This window comes from Opisthorchis viverrini (genome assembly GCF_000715545.1).
Source record: "Opisthorchis viverrini unplaced genomic scaffold opera_v5_93, whole genome shotgun sequence".
Lineage (NCBI taxonomy): Eukaryota > Metazoa > Platyhelminthes > Trematoda > Opisthorchiida > Opisthorchiidae > Opisthorchis > Opisthorchis viverrini.
The window spans coordinates 1,536,858-1,558,167 of record NW_008751750.1 but is presented as its reverse complement, the minus strand read 5'-3'; the positions used below and the strand labels follow the sequence as shown (position 1 = coordinate 1,558,167).

The following is a 21,310-nucleotide window of genomic DNA, read 5'->3' as shown; positions in this document are numbered from 1 at the left end:
CGCCGACTCGGAGCCACGTGTTTACAAGCTAGCGAAACCACGTGTGAACTTAAACGACACGTCCGATGACAAGGTCAATGAACGGTTTATGTTCAGGTAAAAAACAACAAGGGTGGTATAGGCACAGACCAAAATAACAAAGAAGGGGGAATCGCGTTGTACAATATAGAGGGTAGAAGAAAGGAATCAACACCGCCCATCAAAGCCAGCATGGCTTTCCCCAACCTACCAGCCCAACCCACCGCATGCAAGAAAGAGATCAACGAGAATGGTATAATTGCTCTAGCCACAAACGCTTTTCTCAATCTGCAGCACGCTCCTGGGGTGGTGAGCAACTAGCTATCTTTTACCTATTCCTGCAGGCAGATTTTTGTATGGCTTGTATTGCAAAAGAATGAAGTCTGATGCATGATAACTGAGTAATTTCAAATGTGTTCATTGTGAATTACAAGGACGCAACAAGGGTGCTTCTACCAAGAGTTTGTCCCCCCTGCAGCTGAGCATTGACAGAGAACGTGTCAACCGTTCGTGGCACATCATACAAACGTGAAAACTCTTTGATGAAGGTGCTACTCGAATTGTCAGTTTTATCCATAGTCTCCCTTTTACCGGGTACCACGACGCGATTTGCGTCCATTCGTACGCACAAGTCCTCCGCAGTGAATTCCGGGTCGGCTGGGATCTCCACATGCAACTTTTTGCCTCCAGACTTGTAGTCCTTTAGAACAGTCGGTCTGAAAACACCAGTTAGTTGGATTGCTAGTGCATCTTCGAATTTTCGCTTTTGTCCAGCCTGTCTCGGAGTGTGGTTTGATGCTTAACTGGCGATCACGGTCGAAAGTTATCGACTTGTAGTCTTACGTCTTCACTGGAGCTTCAAGCATTAACACACCGTCTTCGGTAAGATGGCACTCCAGTTGATTCTTGTTAACCGACTTGGGTATGTAAAATGTTCGGGAGTACTCTCGACTGCTTAAAGCCTGATCGGTTTGGACAAACTTCTTCGGGTGTACGGTCACACCATTGTCAAATGTGGACACTTTGATGTCGTCCGACCCATGGCACTGTGGATCGAATGGAACCTTGAAATGAACTCGGTCATCTTCACCAAGTTGATAGGCGTCTTTGAGGAAATCAAGCGAGCTGCTATTGGTCCGTAGAGAGTTCCGATCATCTGAGGCACGACGGCCAAACCTGTTTCTCAATGCTGACATCATGTCCCTATAACATTGCTCCTCCACCCACCCAGCCCACCTGACAGGTATATCCCATGCATAGCAACAGAAGCCACATCCAGGGTCTCATCGGGACATGACTTCCCGCAGAATTATTCCCTATAACATTGCTCCAAATTCCACCCAGCCCACCTGACAGGTATATCCCATGCATAGCAACAGAAGCCACATCCAGGGTCTCATCGGGACATGACTTCCCGGCGGCAGAATTATATGAATGCCGAAAAGCATGCTGTTTCACGTATTGCAATAGTGAATATTCTGCTGCTTTCAGTTCATCAGGCAACAGAGGGCTAACTGAGACCACACATTTCTCTTCTTTATTCGACGTTATGAGAAGATACAAGTTGAATCGCTTCATCCACGCTATGGCTCGTTTCAGCCTATTCCACGAAGAGTAGTAAGAGAGAAGTTTGTCAAATGCTAATTCTCCTAAGACGGTGGTATTCAGAACGTTGGACTCTTTACCTTCAAGGCCCGGTATGTCTTCAGCAGAGCAGTTGACATTCATTTTTGACCACCGGTGCTCTGGGCTTTGTAGAAAGGCGGGACCATGCAACCAAATGTCTAGAACATCCATGTGGCTACCAGAGACTCCTCTTGATGAGTGATCTGCTGGATTGTCTTGCATTGGCACATACCCCAACTGCAATACTTCGGTATTTTCACGAATGAATCCCAACCTATCAGAGACCAACGTCCTATATTTGAACTTTCTGTTATTGATGTAATGAAGTACGAACATAGAGTCGGTCCACAAGTATATGTTGTCTATCTTCAAACTCAGTTCCCTCTGGGTCAGGCTCTTCAACCTTACGGGCAAGACAACAGCTTGTGAGTCCAGTTGCAGTATTGAAACAGACTTCATAGGGGCAATTTGGGATTTGCCAAGCAGAAAATTATAGCATACCAGCCCGGAACTGCGTATACAACGTAAATAAACGGATCCGTATCCAACTGCTGAGGCGTCGGAGAAGACATGCAGCTCTGCGTGGCGTACATCAAATCCAGTAGGCAGGAGGCATCGAGGGGTTTCCGACGCCCCGACTCTTTGTATATCTCGCTGCCCACAGTCCCACAAATTTTCCATGGCTGTATCAATGCATTCATCCCTGGCTACTTTCTTCTCGCACAGTCGCTGTAATATTCGTTTGGGCCCTGCAGGAGGAGCTGGTCCAAAGATTGCCCATCCCAAGGCCGTGAGATATGCGTAAGGATGTTTCGGAGAACCCCGACGTTGCTCTATAACCCAGTGGGCCTCTGGGACATTGGTTCCTAGCAAAATCGAGACGTCGTCTCCAGGAATTCGTGTGAGTCGAACGTCCGCTGGGTGCGTCCATTCGCTCAGCAGCGAATCATCCGGAACGGAAGTCTTGGTGATGGGAAGCGACCTGATAGTGTAGGCGCAGTCGACGTTCACAACATACCCGTCGTGCAAAGACTGCATGGCAAAGCTGACGGTCATAGTATCCTTGATATCGGAGCCATTTACCGAGGATACTTCTACACGCGTTGCTTCTCCCTCTGTCCCAAGTTGTTTCGCCACGTCTGTTGTTATTAGGGTAGTATCAGATCCATTGTCCAACAGGGCATGAGTTAGCAAAGTCCCCTTTGGGCCAATCAGCCGAACTGCTACGAAACCAAGGTAGTTCCGGGGCCCTCCAACTACGGTTGAGTTGATGTTGGCAGCCTTTGTTGCCTTAACAACCATCCGCTGTGTGTCGTGAAGCAGACGGTGATGTCGCTGGTTGCAATTCGATACGTCGCAACGTGTAGGGACGCGGCATTCAAATGCTCTATGGTTAGGCTCCAGGCAATTGAAGCATAACTTGAGGCCTCTCAGTATACTCAGTTTCTTGACCTGGGGTAGGATGCCAAACACTTCACAGTCTGAGAGGCTATGAGTCTGGGAACAGTGAGGACAAGTCACACTCGCTTTCACAGCTACGACGTTGATGCGGGCCTTTCTAGGCGGGCGTTCTAAGCCTACTTTGTCTATCTGATTACCATATCTTCTTGTGCTGGCGATAACACCGTAGCAGTTTGAAGCAATGGATACACTTCTGTTAAGAAAGGATACTAAATGATCAAACTCCGGCTCTGATCCCGAACGCAGTATGTCGTCTGCCGCCTCAGCCCACTTTTCTTGCAAACGCCAAGGTAGACGTTCCACTATACGCTTGAGATTGGTTGAGCAGTTCAAATCGGCCATGTAATGCATCTGTCTTAATGCGAGATCACAGTTTACCATTTTCCTTATCAGCCTTCGTAAGGCATCGACGTCTCCGGGAGCAATGGGCCCTCCAGTCAGAAGCTCGTTCATGAACGACTGTGCAATGTCGTGTGGCCTTCCGAACTGCGTCTTTAGGATATCCATGGCTCTTTGATAGCCTGTCTTTCCAGGGAGGAACACGCAGTGTTCAATGGCCTCCTTGGCGTCCCCACAGCAATAATGGAGAAGGTACATCAATTTATTGCTGTCGTCAAACAGCCGATCAGCTACGCTCATTTCAAACGCTTTCATAAACTTCCAGAATTCTATCGGATTCCCGCTGAACTTATCTATTTCTATTTTCGGCAGGTTGAATCCTGGCGTTGTGGTGTAGTGGTCAGCACGTCTGGCGTCCATCTCGTGCGCCGCGGTTCGAGTCCCGGCCGCGTCACCTTTTCTAGGCCGATTAGTAGATAAATTCGTGCGTTCCGTTTCCTCTGAATAGAACTTCGCTACGAATTTCCCGGCCTTCGGTTCACTGGATGGAAACCCAAGTTCACAGTCACCACATATCGAGTTTTCATCATCAGAGGAGTCACACGACAACAGCATCTGCTTACGGGAGGCTAACTTACGCCTTCTAATCTCCAGCTCCTTCATTTCTATTGCAAGCTCATCTTCCAGTATCTCATTCTCTAACCTACTTCTCTGTCTACCCACGTGCCTGCTGGACCTTATACTACCAGCTACGCTAGGCTTAGGGGGAGAATGTTGACAAAATAAAGGAGGTTGAGAAATGCAAATGTCACGATCAACAACGTTATCGGAAATATCGTTCATAACATTAGCAAGTTCTGGGTTCGACACATTTTCGAATGACTTGCCGCTTCTTGTTCTGGGCATATTGTTTACAAAGTTCCAGATTCCAATTGGGCTGAACGTCTGAGATCCATCGGGTACTTGAGATTTGATTTCCTGATTTGAGTACTATAGATTAATTCCAGCAATCCGTTGAACCACATCGAGTTACGCGCAAAACCCCAAAAGCCAATTCTTTCAAATGGAGGTTTATCTACAAATGCGGTACTATAAGTACAATAATAAAATGATAAAGCTTTACAAACCTCAAATCGTGGGCTTCCATACACCGGTTTAGGAACTGCTAATTCCTAATGGGTCTCAAAGTCCACGCCGACTCGGAGCCACGTGTTTACAAGCTAGCGAAACCACGTGTGAACTTAAACGACACGTCCGATGACAAGGTCAAAGAACGGTTTATGTTCAGGTACAACAAGACAAGGGTGGTATAGGCACAGACCAAAATAACACAAAGGAGGAATCGCGTTGTACAATATAGAGGGTAGAAGAAAGGAATTTGTCAACATAATATAGAGGGTAGAAGAAAGGAATCAACATTGTCAACATGTTCTTTGCCGTTGATCAAACTATTTAACTGTGGGGACATAATAAAATTTTCGTGTCCAAAGAGCACACGTTTATTAGGCAGCAATGGTTCATATTTCTGGTAGCTGATGAGTGGAATAAACTTTGTCCGAAGGTTGTTCGCACTCAATGTCCCACTCAGTTTAGGACATTTTCAGACGCTTTTCCATGGAAGTCCTCGTGCTGGCAATTAAACTACCCTGAGAACCTAGATGGCACCGCCACCCATTTTTGTCGCCTGCGCCTTTCAACTGAACAAGAACCGCGGACTACAGGTACAGACCCGGCCAGATAAGCTGGAGCAGATGTCTTGATCTTGTATATCAAACAGTTGAACCCCGAGAACGTGAACATGACAGGCGCACTTTTACCAGGACGTGGACTAATATCTACAGCGACACAAACCTTAATAATATAAGGTTAGGGTGGTATGCATTCAAGAAGGGTCATAATAGTACAGTCAGAAGAAAACATGACCATTGAGATTTTTCGGTACGCAGGATTCAGTGGAAACGGACAAGCCACCCACAAATAGTGGGTATCGTCCAAATCAGATGGGGTCATGTCCAAATTGGCACAAGTAAAATTCAGTGAACATTGAGGACAGAGGAGAAGCTATTAGAGGTTTTTGTATCTTTTGGGAGCACGTGTCAAGCTTAAGCAGGATCAGAAAATCAACACTTTAGGATAATAATAGACAAAGAGTTTATTCCCAACTAGCGGGTGGCATACCTGTTTCAATATAAACATGGTCTAGACTCTGCTCAGTACTGCTCGGTACTGAAATACTAGCAAGTGGGATCTCTCTGAAAATACCTACGTCGTAATAATGGCTTTGTCATTAGGTTTTGGCCGTCCGCTTACCCATTCTGGTGCATCCTTTCATTGGAAGACAGAAGGTCCTCATGTGCAGTGTAGGAGATTCTGGTGTTGGTAGTTCGCTGTGTTCATCAAACCTTTGGAGGTCAGGTGCTTCTTGCCTTGTTTAGTTCTATGTTAGATTGTGAGTCATTTGTGGTTTCGGAATTCAAAACGCAAAAAACTGGCTCCTTTCAGTTTGGATTTTTATTTTAATTATACTCCTGCCGAGGCTTTGAGTGAAACAAGCCATGCATCATCAACTTGTCTCTGAAAGGTAGAACCAATCCTGTTGCACGGAGCCAGCGAAAACATGAGTACAACTGGAAACAAGTTCACTCCCTATCTCAGGGGAAGAACGTTGGTTAGTAGGCACGTGGTGCTCAACTGAGGGATGCATTGGCAAGCGCAATGAGAATGACCAAATCTACCGAAATCTCGAACAGAAAGAACGCTGAAATTCCCAAGCTCAAAAGTATAAACAAAGGCGAAAAGAAAATACAACAGGAAGTAGCAGAAAAGCTTAGATAATGAAGTCTTGACAAGTGAGGTATACATCCAACCCGAATAAGAACCAATAGTCTTGAGGGGCAAAACAAAACAACAAATAAAGTGTGTGAACCGGATAGGTCATATGAGTCGATGAGTGGCCATAAGGTCTGGACACAGTGCAACAGAAACAATGAATGAACGAACCACATCAATAAATGAAAGTTGGTAAAGTGACTGTTCAGCTGAAAAATCAACGGTGAGGTAAAGGTGGAAACCCAAGGCTAAACCAATGGGCTAAGGATATTCAGCTAAGCAACCAGAAGCAATAGAATGAACTTACGATGCAGAACAAATTCCAAACAGACCGATCAGAATTACCCACGGAACAACCCTGAGACGACCAATCAAATTGGAAGTATCAGCTCCTCTTTATAAACTGTGTTGAGTAGAGTGGATTTCGAGAAAGCATCCATCAAACCGCGCACTATCGATGTCTGCTCGTGTGACGTTCGCCAGCCGACTGTGAAGCCCAACAAAACGTCAAAGTTCACCTGGTCAGCAGCTAAAAGTTGACCTAATCGGTGTCGGCCTATAGTGTGAAAGGGCTGGCTCCAAATTCATACTGAACATACCAGGGCAGTTTGCCTGGTATGTTTGCCTGCTAATGTTTGTATGGGTCATATTAATTCCATTTTATTATTCCTATTATTGTTGTCTCGCAGTTCATTTCCCATCAGCAACGCTGACCCGATAATTAAACGAACTGTCCATTTGCTTTTGCTCCTTCTACTTGATGTCCTCACAGAATGATTACCTGGTGTTGGCCCCTTCGAGGAGGCTGAAAATACAGTGGTGACTATTAACTCATGTCCGTGTGTGGTTCCGGACTTATATTCACCCAAGAATACAAACAGTGTCATGAATGTGCTTCATATGAGATACTCAAATGCTGCAGTGTGCGGTCATCAGTTCGAGCGTTGTGTGCAAGAATCAGTGCAGTATGTGAGTTTGTCCAGACACCCTGAACCCATGAGCCGGAATGCGTGATGATGGCTTACTTCCGGTAACTAGTATATAAAACACTTTGTGTTCCATCCAAGTGTGTACATCACATTCAAATCCGGTATACTTTTCTGCGTCTACGTCTGATAAAGTGCCTTCGAGCAGTGGGAGTGAATCCCTACTATGTGAAAGGCTTCCAGCTTATTCCACGGAGCACTGAATACCAAACATACTGTAGCATAGGTGACAGAAAATGCACTTTATATATCTGTAGCGTGTGGGTAAGTCCGAGGTTCAAGTGTGGCCCCCATTCCAGTGGCAAGTCAACAACAGGCTTCCTGGGCTAACTGCTCTAGAGGCTATCTTCGTACACCCCTGATAATTCACTAGATATGAGGTAGTCCGTGCATCTGCCTTACTTAAGGTCTTCACTCGCAGTCTCTTCATGTGTTATACGCTAATTGAGATAAGCCGCAAGCTCTGGATATCGCTTCCATTCCGCCGTTTTGCAAACGCAAACAAAGTTCTTCCTGAGGAGCAAGGATCCGGTCACTGTGATATACAGAATTCAATACATTTGCTCATACTATCTTCTTATCGTTCTCGTGGCTATTGCGGTTCCCAGCCATGGCACCTGTACCCGAGATAGCCATTCACCTCTGGTGCGTGAGTAATATATCGGTCGGTGGTAATCCTCCTCTGGCCGAATGCAGGCGGAGGTAAGCACTCCAATTGGGATTGGTTCATATGCCTGAGAGGTTCTCTTGAGCAGACAGAAGGCTCTAAACAAACTAGCTAATGCAGTGCTCTGTGGGCACTGGGTTAAGAAGTGCCTTATGCAAGCACTCTGAGCTTATAGCTCCCATCAGCACAATGGAATCGCCTTCTACTCTCTAAGCTTAAGTAGAATTTCTTCGGACCACCATAAGCATGGTTGGTGGTTGCAGTTTTTTCCTATGAGATCATACTGAGCGTGCAATTCCTGTTTGTCTTACGAGCTTTCTACCCCCCTCCATGGATTAGACCCGTCAACAAACAACGGACATAAAGAACTGAAATTCAGTGGCTGTATCAAGGGTGGTCTTTATAGCGCAAGATGACTGCATTGCGGTACTAGTTACCTCACATTTGCGGTGCTCAGTTTTACCAGCTAATGCTTGGCCAGTTATTAGTTTTTTTAACTCAGTTGTTATTGACCGTAATCGTTAGAATATTGTAGAGGTTCTTTGTTGGAGTTCCCGATACGGAAACTTTGAGTGACGCGTAGGTCCGACAATCCCGAATAGCAAAGGGAAGAGTTGGTTTTGGAATTCTACGTTGCTATCTATACAAGGGTAAGCAGATTTAAACAACAGACCTCAACTGCCCACGTTCGTAGCGTCATCAAGTGCACAAGTCTGCTACTGACCGGCACAGTGCAGTGTCAACTTCCGTACACGGTATGATGGCGAACGGAATGTTGGCTCAGTAGTGTGGGTTGCGGTCGTCCCTCCCGACGACGGTCTCGTGATCCTCATTGACGGTGCGGTCACGCGGCACTTATGAGAAAACAAGTCAAGGCAGGCTCAGCAAATGGAACACGAACGCGCATGGGTAAGTAGGCCAGCTGCGCACAATCACACAGAAGCATGACAATACACAGGTATCGGAAAGGTCAGTCTTTGCGGCAAGGCGAGTGGTGGATACAGATAAGCAAAATAAGTGGAGAGTCAGAAGTCCATAGGCGAAGTAAGCAAATGAATAGGGGGAATTATCATGAGGTCAAGTTAGATTCAATGTCCTTAAATATTTGGCTTCCGATGGGTTTTCTGTACACGATACATCGATGCTGAATAGCTTGCGCCCATGGAAAGTACTTTTACTGTATTGCTGGATTTCGCCCTGCTCAAAGCTACTAAACAGAAACTGCAAACCTGTTTTCTTCTCGTTGGAAAACACTCAGAATTGTGAATCTCACGAATCTGACGCACTGGTGACCTCGATCAAGAATGAGAAACCATTGTATTCACTTTAATTCATGGCAACCTGCTGTCTCACAGTACAAAAAATGACTGTCGACGGTCTTGAGCAGACATGATGGGAATAATTTTTTTCCGTCTGATGTGAAGTCAGTCACTGTTCAGCATTTCGGGAGACAACGCTGGGAAAGCATTAGAAATTGTAGATATCAAGAAGACGTGAGCCACATGTTAATATCAGCTGATTCCACAAAAAAAATTTATGAAAACACAAGAAACCAGCGTTGATGTGATTGACTTTCTGGGCACACGAACCTGTCTTTTCCCAAATCGATACAAATAACGGAATTGGGCTCTGCGGGACCAAGAGTCATTCCTGCCCTTTGGGTTTTCCACAGGCCGCGGTCCTTGTTAAAGTGTAGCGTGAAAACTGTGCTTGTGCAGTGTAACGACCGGTTGTCCCAGTGGCGCTTACAAACCTAGTTCTCGGATTTTTTACGCGGACCATCCTAATCTTTCGGATTGTTCTATTGCATTTTAATTTTTCGCTTCCCTACTTGCTTTAAGTTTTTTCATCTTGCGCCTGCTGTTTCAGAACTTGAGTTCTCGTTTTCTTGTACAGTAAACTCAAAAGAATTTTGCTGTTTGCCAACATGAACATGACCTCAATTCACTTCTCTAGAACACTGTAAGAATTCATGGTTTAGGTGAAAGCTTATGCCGTCCACACCGTTTCATCGGTTTCGCATAAAGCGAATATAGATTGTTATCCAGTCCGGTCACCCTGTGATAGTCAATGGCATTTTGGAGCTCGACCACTGCCTTATAGTTAGGGTACTGAGACCTCCGCGTGTATGTTAGTCACCTTTGATCGCTTGACCGTTGTAATAGTTCTACCCAGAAAATATTATAAAACGGTCAGAGCTTTCTCCACCAAGTTCGTTATTGGGAAATCTCAACCTTTTTTACGTATCACAGCGTAACGGAATTCCATGATTCTCTGCATGCCATGATATCTTGTTAATCCTAACTCAATGCATTATGCACACTCATCAAGCCTTTGCATTTGAGTTACTCCTTTTAAACTGTATTCCTACTGCCCCATCGAATATATGCTAACTTGTTGCTTCCATCGCGATTTTGTATGTTGAAATGTCATCTCTTGAGGTGCATAAATATCTTTTTGATCTTAACCGATGTATCCAGTAGGGGCTTTCGGGCAAGTAATGCCTTTCAGTTGATTCCTGGTGGAAAACTCGCCAAACAGTCAAGACAATCAACCTCGGTATCTGTGACTAGAATTTTAATGTGTTGTCCCGCAGCGTGTATTATGAAGTCATCCAATAAGACATCAAAGCACTCCGTATTTGTAAACCGCGGGAGAAATTGATGAGGTGATGTTGCAAAATTCTATAAATGTTTATGATCACGCGTTGCTTGGTAGGCTAGTTACTGAGAAGCCAAAAGATGCCTCGATTTTTCATCAGTGTGTGCTTTGTAAATTAAGGCACATCCCGACATCAGGATATCCAAATATATTGGTGTAACGGTGTATACTACTGACGAAGTACGTCTATGACCAAGGTCCACCCGAGATCCTATGGAAGTTAAAGGTTACTACGGAAATTATGGAACCACTTTGCACTGTTTGTTTACCATTATTTAATGGTCAATGAACGTCCAGGAAACCTCAAGAGAATGTTTACTTTTCAAGAACTGAAGATGAGATGTTTACTTTCGTGTCTAAAGGCTTGTAACCGCCTAGTTCATGTTTGCTAATAAACGATTTCGCAGCGAAAGTCTTTCCCCTTTTCACCGGCACTTGAGTTCTTGATACCGTGACAAGAATCGGACCCCATCTGAGATTACGTCTGTGCGGTCTTATGTTGTCCTAGTAAGCTTGTCATATGTATACATTTGCGCGCGCAGGTCTGTGTTTGCTTATTATCCACAACACTGAGTTGACCTTATGGACCACGTGATCAAGGTCATTCCCAATCAAATCAGCCAAAAGTCTTTTCCTTCTGCATATAATCGGTGGAAGAAACAGAGGATGGTGATTCTCCGAAGGCAGATGTTCACGAAGATTTCTGTAGATTGAAAACAGGAGGAAAATTCATTAAACAAAGCCTTACATCACCAATACTCACATATAAATCCATCGAACTGGCGGACATCGTATACTACAAATTTACAAACCCGGTTCCGCTTATATCTAGTTGTAGCGCAGTTTGCACAAATCTCGAAGTGTGATGGCCTTTTGTGGTGCCGTATGACCACAGTCCGTCTGTAATCCCTTGCGTCTGTCGTTACACTTATGTTCATTCATAACTATTCGATTGTTTTCCCCTGATTGTCTAACAGCCCTTAAGGGCTGGATACCCTCAAGGGTATATTAACCTCTGTCTTCGGTTTCAAAGTGCAAACCGCCACACTGAGTGAAGTTGGTTGAGGGAACCAGGAAATGTCCACCACATTGTGATTGTTTTTGCTGAGCGTACATTTGTATTTATATTTTACGTGAATTGACATATGTCAGATCCAGTACCATGGTTCCTGTTGCCGCATCCACTGTCTGCCACAGTCCTGTTGTGCGGCAACACTGAATAGTTCGTTGCTCAATGTCCCAAGTACATATTTCCCTACTAATCACCTTCCTAACATCCGGCCTTCATAAGGTTACACAGCAGTGAAATTCCGTTCTGCAGTACCGCAACAAGTGTTTTTCATCCGTCTCACTTCAAGACACTCAGGATGAAGGACAAACAATATCATAGAATATCATAAACGAAAGATTCATTTGAGTCTCCTGTAAAAATCAAACTTATGTGCAAATAAGTTTTTTGTCGATAAACAATATTCTTCTCTTAGGCTAAAGTGCTATTCTATCAGAAAGGTAGAGCCTTCAAGTATAAGACAATTTTTAAGCAATGTTTAGCTGAGCATGTACTTCACAGATGCGGACCATCTGGGATATAGTCGCGTATCGATCAAGGCACACATGAAAAGGAGAAGTAGCCGTCTATATTTACTGGAAATATAATATTATTTGATGTTGCGCAAGAAAGGTCCATTTATACAGTTCCCTCATGAAAGTGAAATAACCGCTATCAGGAGTTGGCAGTTGTGAAAGCTGATGGAATTGCCTGAGAATTCTGTGTTTGACCGGAAAAAGGGTGAAATGACACTCAATAAACTGGTTAGGCTAACAGCTTTCTGAGTATCAAACGTTATCTGCGACGCACACTGACAAAGACGCATTTACTATGTACCGCAGCTTAGTTTGCATAAACATTATCTCGTAGTCTATAAAAACAAATATCTGTCCCATAACTTCGGAGACCAAAACACATCAATGGTCATAGTTTCTCCTATCAAGCAAAATACATCTGCAATGAAAAGGTCATCCATGTCTGGAAAAACAGCCGTACATCATCTAGAGCCGTTTTTTCGTTTCTTGAAGTTGCTGGACTGGTTAGGTTGATCTTCACTCAACTGGGATTCCGTAGTACATGGAAACGAATATGCAAAGGTGTGAATGCTGATGGCTGCAAACTCAAGTTTGTTGTTGCCTAGAAGCGGGAATGGTGAGGTGTAGGCTGAGGTGTTATCCGTGTACCCAAACAAAGTGCAGAGAACTGATTTTTGAAGAGCTTGATACAAAATGGCCATCGAAATCTCAGTCGGTGAAAAGGTATCTCTGGGGGATTCCATAGTTCTGTCACTTCAGCTTTGCGCCTTCCCTTCAGGTGACCAGAATAACTGGAATAAGTTCTTAGCATGATATGTTACCTGCCGGCCAAAAGTCATTCAGTCCTCTGAGAGGGGAGTAGAATAATCGTAAAAAGCATGGATAATACTGCAATTTTGTCGGGGGATTTATCTCCGCCAGATCCTCGTAGTTTGTAGTGATCAAAATATCCTCCGGATACCGCATGCGTCTAATAACTACGTCATTTTTCCATTAGTTTTCGTCTGTATTGCCGCATGAAACCTAGCTCTTGCTCGTTCAGATGGATTTCCGTTGAAATGTCGAACTGCTGGAAGTTCGTTGACACCTATTTAACTTATTCGTTGCAAGTGGTATAATGAACCTTCCTGGTAAGCTTAAGGCTAACAGTTGAGCTTCATCTACCATCCCTTTGCTTGGAACTACGCTAAACTGTGTTTGCAGAGGGTCTTGACAGTTTTGCGCTCGTTTCACTTTTTCTGGTAGCCCCGTAAGAGCCAGTGACAGAGTCAACATTACCAAAGATAGTAGTGTCATTGTTAACCGAATTATTAAGCGTCAGTCAGGTTATGATGTCAAATTCATTAAGGCGGCTTTGCATATTGCTGTGATAAGGATTTAAGGAAGAGCTATGTATAAAGTTGATAAATCTTCCCATGGGTAGCTGAAATGCACTGAATCAAAGAATACGATAAGCGACGGCCTGTCGGCTCTCGACTTGTCAGTTTGACGTCCGTGGTAGGTAATCTGAAAAAGTGATAGGTTCGCAGAAGTTTGTAGACGCGGCAAGAATACAAGCACCTCAAAATTTTGTTTGGCAGCCAGCAGGTTATACACTGCGGACGTGTTGCTCGACATGTAGGTAGTGGATGACGCGCAGGCTGTGAACACTATCTTCAGTGAGGCATTTGACATTGTGTGGTATTTGACTCTTCTGGGTATTCACCAATTATCCCCGTGCCCTGCACCTTTATGCGGATGATCTCAAAGCTTGGGAAATACCTAGGACTCCTCAGGGATACGGGATACGACGAAAAGCCATAACCGGATTTCCATTGAAGGCTGCTACTTGTCGGCATCTGTCAATGGGCAGAACATCCACTCGCCAACTCTATATCCCCGAACGGGCTTTCCAGAGCTGGGGATATAAGTGAACAAGAGGTATACACGAGGTTCAATATTGGGGCGAAGTTTCACGCTTTTAAGTTGCTGAAAAATATCCAATGCTGTGGGATAGCTGTCAGTCGGTGTCGCTACCAACGGGAAAGACAGTGCCGATGCTTCTAGCTACGTTCACCTGTTCTAATTCCCGTTCTATAAAGGCAGGTATCAGCAGTCAGGAAAGATTTAACTTCTGTAGATCATGCAGATTCCTGAGATCAGCAGCAGAGCATACACTTACTGCTGCGTTCAACTGGGTCTGCCCACCCTCCAATGACACCGGTCAGAATGAGCATGATTTTCTTTTACCGATTCCTAATATTGTGGTGGTTCCGCTGACAGGGCCTCATTAATGGAGGCTTACATGGGACAGTGGATCAGACCAAGAACTAGTTATTCGATGATCCTGATTATATCATACATCATCATCATCATCATCACCATCGACAGCATGAATCGGTGTTCAAAGACAGTGCCGATGCTTCTAGCTACGTTCACCTGTTCTAATTCCCGTTCTATAAAGGCAGGTATCAGCAGTCAGGAAAGATTTAACTTCTGTAGATCATGCAGATTCCTGAGATCAGCAGCAGAGCATACACTTACTGCTGCGTTCAACTGGGTCTGCCCACCCTCCAATGACACCGGTCAGAATGAGCATGATTTTCTTTTACCGATTCCTAATATTGTGGTGGTTCCGCTGACAGGGCCTCATTAATGGAGGCTTACATGGGACAGTGGATCAGACCAAGAACTAGTTATTCGATGATCCTGATTATATCATACATCATCATCATCATCATCACCATCGACAGCATGCCATCGGTGTTCAACACTGATGCTTCACTGTCGTATATATCATACATAGATGCTTCCAAATTGGTTGCTGGTCTTCATGCTGATACTTTTTTACAAATATCCCGAAAACAAATACAATGAGAAGTTCTCTGAAGAAAACACGTCACTGGAAGAAAATTCCCTCAACCGGTAGGCAGCATAAATTGCATGTGGTTTCTTTTGAGGAATCGAAGCCCCGGTCCACATATCTTGAAAATCATTGTTGTGGTTCCCGACACGGAACTCTGAGTTTGACAATCAAAAAGGAAGAATTGCGTTCACAAGTTTACGACCCTACTTACACAAAGGTAAGCAAAGTTATTCGACAAAACTCAGCTGTCCACGTTCTTGGCATCAGCAAGTGCACAAGTCTGTCACCAACCGGGAGAGTGCATTGTTAAGGTCCGCACACCAAACCATGGCGAGCTGAATGCTGGCTTTGATCGTCCCGAGGAGACTCTCGTCATTCTAATTAACGGTGCGCTCACAGAAATCACGACAGAGCAAGTCAGGGCAAGCTCAGCAAACGGGGAAACGAGCACACATGGGTGAATCGGATCAGGGTGCGCGCACACACAGTGTCCCAGTATCGAACGGGAGCAGCGGGGTGAATGTCAGGTACAGATGAGCAAAAGTATTCGGGTGAAGTAAGCATATGAATGGGGAATTATCAAGATGTCAAGTTGAATTCAATAGTCACTCATGACATTCTTTTAGCTGCCTTTCTAATCCACCACCTGAAGGATGTAAAACGTCAAGAGTAGCGACAATCTCTTAAACAGCAAGAATGATCATTTCAAATGAAGGAAAACCAATCACGAGGCTCACAAGGATGGTTCACCAACTGATTCTCACCATTCAAAACAAAACACCATAATGAGGTTCAACTTCCAAGCGTACCACATACAAGACGCTCATATAAGATTGGGGAAGTCAGTGGGACGGAAAGCCAAGACGTGCATGTACATCCAGTCCAGGCAAACAACAACACGAAATGTGTGCCCATATAGGTAGGAGGCATCTACCCGTATCGGAAAAGTGGAGACGTGGAGCATACATGTTTGGCCTCCGTCAAGTTGCCCGAATAGCTTGAACAGCGCGGTTAGCATGATTGTTTCCCTGCATTTGAAATGATTGTTCCTGCTGTTTAAGAGATCATCGCTACCCTTTAGGTTTTAGTTCCTTCAGCCGGTTTCGAATCTATGCAATTGGTCGCTAACGACCGGCAACGGAGTCAATTTGTCACCTAAACTTTCATTTGACATATTTCCCCACTTCGCATTCTTCCCAACCTGATTCAGGTTAGTCTAAGCTTGGCTTTTGTTAATAAGGTCTAGCGAATGACGGCATACCTTCGGCATTTTTAAGTGTATCTTAAACGCCATTCACAGACAAAAAAGCATGCCCAGGTTCACTACATAGTCTACTTGTGCGGTGTGCCATGCTAAGATAAGTATCGATCGACGAGGATGAGTTATTGAGGAGCAAAGTGATTTCAAATCACTGACAGACTAATTGTTCAGCTCGGCCTGTGACTGATGTTGGTCGCTTACAACTAAGTCAAAATGTCTGTTGAGGACATAGAAGATCTTCGTCTCAGATTCGTATTCAGCTATATCCAACTAATTACCGATGTGAAATATGACAAAATAAAAAAATTCCTGGATGATTCGAAACAAGCCGAAAAGTTGTTGGATTTCTTCGAGCAATCGGATCTCACACACTTGTTTGTTGTTCTTCACCCGACCGGTGTATTTGAAATTCACACAAAGTTTCCGGAAGTTTTCAAGTTCAAGGCGTACTATTTCATCAAAAAAGAACGAGGCGTCATTGAGAAGAACACTGACTGGTCTACGTTGAACACACTGCTGTCCTATGGTGATATGGATAAATCCCCGTTGCATCACTTTATTGCATTTGTAAATACTGTAAGTACAAGTACCAGTAATTCGACATTTCACCATCTCCTTTTTCTATTTACCCTTCTTCTAACTTCATGAGTTATCTACTCTGATTTAGGTACTTTCACCCATTATTCTGAATGAGAAAAATCGTGAGGATTGGCCCGAGTCTTTGAGCGAGTACATCAAACGTGACCTGTACAATCTACAGAAAAAGTCGGCCATGGTACTGGCTAGAATTGAAGGGAAGACTCATTTGGCACACCCTGTTGGCATAGAAAAGATTGACACTCAAGAACCCATCTCATGTCAGTGAGTTTCGAATCAGTCGTTTAGTGATGGATTCACCAGTCTATGCAAGATTCACTCGTTTGAAATTTTGCTGGGAGAACCTTTAAGTGATGCGGCTGAACGAAATTCCCAAAGTGTTTTACGTGAATATTCTAACTGGTGATGAATGTAAGAAGTTGTACAGAATATTCCGGTGGCGTGCAACCGCCTAGCGTAATTGCTAAACGCATGAATCTTTCAAGCCGAATCGACCGAGTGCTGTAACTTTTATTCTGCAACAATAGTTCCTATTCCTTCTTATTTTCAACACCGTACATTGGTGAATCATTGACAAACGAGTAGAAATTAGCTACGGTTACTCGGCCAGGTACTGAAGATGCCAAAACACTGCCCCTGTCCCCTTCAGAATAGCGCAAACCACCGCGAGGTGGACTACGTATAACTTGGGAGAAAGATAGGAAAGAGAATACGAAGTGTTAAGGTACCTATTGTGTTGTCCCTCACCCAGGATGAAGTCCCTGAGACCTCCTACTCTTGGCTGGAGACACTGTAAGAAGTGGCGGTCTATAGATTTCAGCGGCGCTCATGCTGGCAGTTTCTTCCCAGATTGACTGAGCACTGGGGGGTGTAAGCGCCTCAGAGTGCTTAAGATAGGTCAGCACCAGGTCGTAAACCCATCGTTAACCCATATAAAAAAATTTTTATAAAAAAAAGCTTCTAATGGAGGGAAGAATATGACCCAGAGACTCGTAATAGCCATGCTATGGTCTGCTCTATTCACAATTATATCCACCTACTGAAACGGGCTTATAAGTAGTATCATCAGAAAAAAGAGACGGAGGGATATGGTTTGAGACCTTAAACATCGGTGGATCACTAATCAATTGATTTCTCAATAGATGTATTTCCTGTAGGTAAAAGTGACCTTAAATTCACCCTGAGGCATGGAAGCTTCCACCGATTAATTTATATGGAGGACTGGTTAGAAAACCAGCGCAGGATAACATGTCGGAAGCTAGATTTCGTGTACTTTGAAAGAATTTTGATGGCATATACTATGATGAAATGTCAGTTCGACGACATGGGTTCGAACTCAACAAGCTGGCCTTCAACTTCGCCATCGATTCAGCTTATTTGTTACAGATCTCAAATATTCTTTAGAAAATATCGAGAGTCAAATAATTTAGGCGTTTAAGCGCCATCATTCCCACATACGAACTCGAGAATAAATGTGACAGAGTAGACCAAAATTGTCCGGAATATAGACCTCCACTCCTCGCCCGATTCTTTTCGTTTCAGTGGAGATGACGTGATTGGCAGCCTGATGTACGCCATCGAAACTGCTGTGGTCGATTGGAGTGCACAGATCAATGATATCCTAAAACAGCAATCCGGACAAGCCATCGCCAACGGGGAATTTCCCTTACCAAATTTCGAATATGAGTTTTGGCAACAGCGGATGAATTGTATGCAGGACATCTACCAACAATTGGTACATCCGAAAGTAAAAAAGATGGCTGTCATACTGGAGGCAAACAGGAGTGCTTACGCGAATCCTTTCAAAGAGATGTTCAAGAGGGTAGTTAGGGGTAAGTCCGTTTTTGTGGGGAGTTCGGCTATACATAACCTTCAACCATAAAGCTTCTTTGATGACGCCTGATGGCCTTCAATATGAATTTGCTCTATGATTCGACCTACGCCTGAATCACATAGAATTTCGCAAGAGTTCATCGGTCATTTGAGCATTGCTCATAACCACTTTCGGAGTGCAATGTCACAGTGACTCATACAGTTGAGGGTTGCCCGTATCGTTGAGATTGTGAAATCAGGCCCAAAGTAATGATGGAAGTGTGAGGTAATTTTAATGGAAATTTCAGTGAAACTAATCTACGCTGAAAAGCTTAGAAGCACTGCATAGCTGTTTGGTACCTATTAGGGAGGATATTTCGAACCCACTAACTTCTGGCCAGTGGCGACAGATGAGCGGCTAGTCGGCATTATGATTAAATCTAACTTAGAATACAACACTACTCAGTTTTTGATCACGAAAACCTTTAAGCGACGACTTCTCAGATGGAAGCTTCACTCGCCATATGAATTATTCTTCCTCTGAGCTACTTACACATTAATGGTAGTGTGAAATAGGTATACTTTTAGGCACAGCCATCAGCACTGTTTCAAGTCCCAGTGCGGGTTTGTTCCCCTGACGATCCAAATATTGGGAAATTAGGAACGTAGAGTAGGTATGAATTCTTCTTCCGAACAGTGCACCTTCGATCCTAGTTAACACGCAATGTATCTCAGTTTTGAGCTCTTCAGGTCACATGAAACTGCAAACGCAGGTGATGCGTGGCCCCATAAAGTAGATCTCGTTATTAGCGCTTTTTTAATACCACGAAGACACTTTCATGCAGTCCTTTTTGATGAATGCATGGACCTTTCTGGTGGTACGGCTGCGATCTACATCTGTGCACTAATGAACAGAAATCAATATTTTTACCTGCAGTTGGGAGAAAACTCATACGTTCTGTTCAAAGTCACACCATTCTCGTTTGAACGGTCATCCTCCTGTTCTGGAGTAATTATTCCGGTGAGTCCACACCAAAGGGGAGCACTGGATTCGAGTTTCGCTCTAATTAGAGCTCATCAGCAGTGCATCTGAATTTTCACGTCTGAACAGTTGAATGTGTTCACATTTGAGTGATGTGATTAATGTGCCCGACTTATCGAACGATGACCCAGTAACTGCCCCGATTGTGACGATCGACTGACCCACCGGTCAGGACTTCCCAGTCAGGTGGCGTGACACACGCTAGAAACCCACTGGGTAACTTTTTGGTTGCGGTTTTGGCGTTTTGCGGGAAAGGTATTTTGTTCATAGTCAAACCACTCTCGTTTGAACGTTTATTCAGCTAACCCACTAATCCATTCTGTTCGTCTTCTAAGATGTGGAACAGCCGTTTAACGTGTTCTCGAATATCCTTGATCAAGCCTGGGTTAAGTGTTTCCCGAAGGTGGACCGCGGAACGGAAGGCTAGATCTGCCGGTTAATAGAACTCAACAAAGTGAGAGACATGTGAATGGAGATGGACGTATTGATCTTCCTCCAATGGGTCTATTTTGCCACAAAAGCTAGCAACTGCGGAGCATCGCAGGAGGGTTAGGTAATGTCAAAACGCATAGTGAATAATGTTGGGGAAAATTTGGAACACACTCGTTCCGGCGAGAACTGACGAGTGCTCGTAAAAATGTCACTCGCGTGCAAGATTTATTATAAGTGCTGAATGCATCAGTAAAAAGCATTCCCTAACATTCTCTTCGCAGCTATTGTCGAATCGGAAACAATCGTGACCTTTCTAACCCCTTTAATAAATTATCTCAATGACTTGGAAACCGTGCAATTTGAGGAGCTGAAGCCAAAGATTCAGCCGATCGTTCATCTGATGGCCCTTCTCTGGGTCAACTGTGAGTACTACCGCAGTACGGACAGGATTGTAATCCTGATGACGGAGACGTGTAACTTGTTAATTCAGCTGGTAAGTATTCCGCTTTGAATCTTATGTCTTATCAGAACTTTGACCCAGTTCACTCTGCACTAATGTGAAATTCACGAAATTGCAAATGCTGAGTTTGACTACAACGGACAGATGAAGACGTCTCAAACTGAATAGAGTTTGGAGTTAGCATGTTCCTATCGGATTTCGGCTGGTAATCCAATTTAAGCTGCAATCAGTTGCTTTTATGTAGGTCGCAGTTGCGTGCAATACTGTCCGCCTAGTATTTTACTGTGGTGCAACCAAACTCCGCAGGGGCTTAGTTTTTTTTATTTTGAATGCCACACGTACAGTTGGCCTGAATCCCTACAAAAAGCATATTTCACTTGAGTGGATTGACCTTCATATATTTGTCCAAAAACCGTAAATAGGTCCATCCAAGTGAGCATGAGCGATCATTAATGAACCGCGAAAAATGTCCCACTTGGAAAAGGAATGGTTCGCCTCTCATAACTGATTAATTACGTCGGTGTTCGCATGGATGGCTGAAGTTATTCACACAAACACCCAGTAAACATTTGTGAGGTTGTCTACTATACACGGTGTAAGTAGCATCATGGTTTCCTGTTGTTAGTTTTAAGCCAATTCCTGGCGGATTAGGCAGTGACCTCCATCTGTGATTTTGTTTTCGTTTCCTTA

The 21,310-nt window shown here is 44.2% G+C and overlaps 2 protein-coding genes across 2 annotated transcripts in view; one reads left to right on the top strand and one right to left on the bottom strand.

The window, feature by feature from the left end:
- Window positions 1-4,355: 4,355 nt before the first annotated feature.
- The window catches only part of T265_05182 (hypothetical protein), a gene marked incomplete at both ends in the record, with an annotated part of 82,969 nt that continues 66,014 nt past the window's right edge, over window positions 4,356-21,310 (bottom strand). The window contains one exon of the mRNA XM_009170114.1: window positions 4,356-4,533. Coding sequence (XP_009168378.1) covers window positions 4,356-4,533 — 178 coding nt within the window. The remainder of the gene's footprint in view (window positions 4,534-21,310) is intronic.
- The window catches only part of T265_05183 (hypothetical protein), a gene marked incomplete at both ends in the record, with an annotated part of 93,953 nt that continues 89,103 nt past the window's right edge, over window positions 16,461-21,310 (top strand). Inside the window, 4 exons of the mRNA XM_009170115.1 lie at window positions 16,461-16,853; window positions 16,945-17,138; window positions 18,417-18,706; window positions 20,442-20,653. Coding sequence (XP_009168379.1) covers window positions 16,491-16,853; window positions 16,945-17,138; window positions 18,417-18,706; window positions 20,442-20,653 — 1,059 coding nt within the window. The remainder of the gene's footprint in view (window positions 16,854-16,944; window positions 17,139-18,416; window positions 18,707-20,441; window positions 20,654-21,310) is intronic.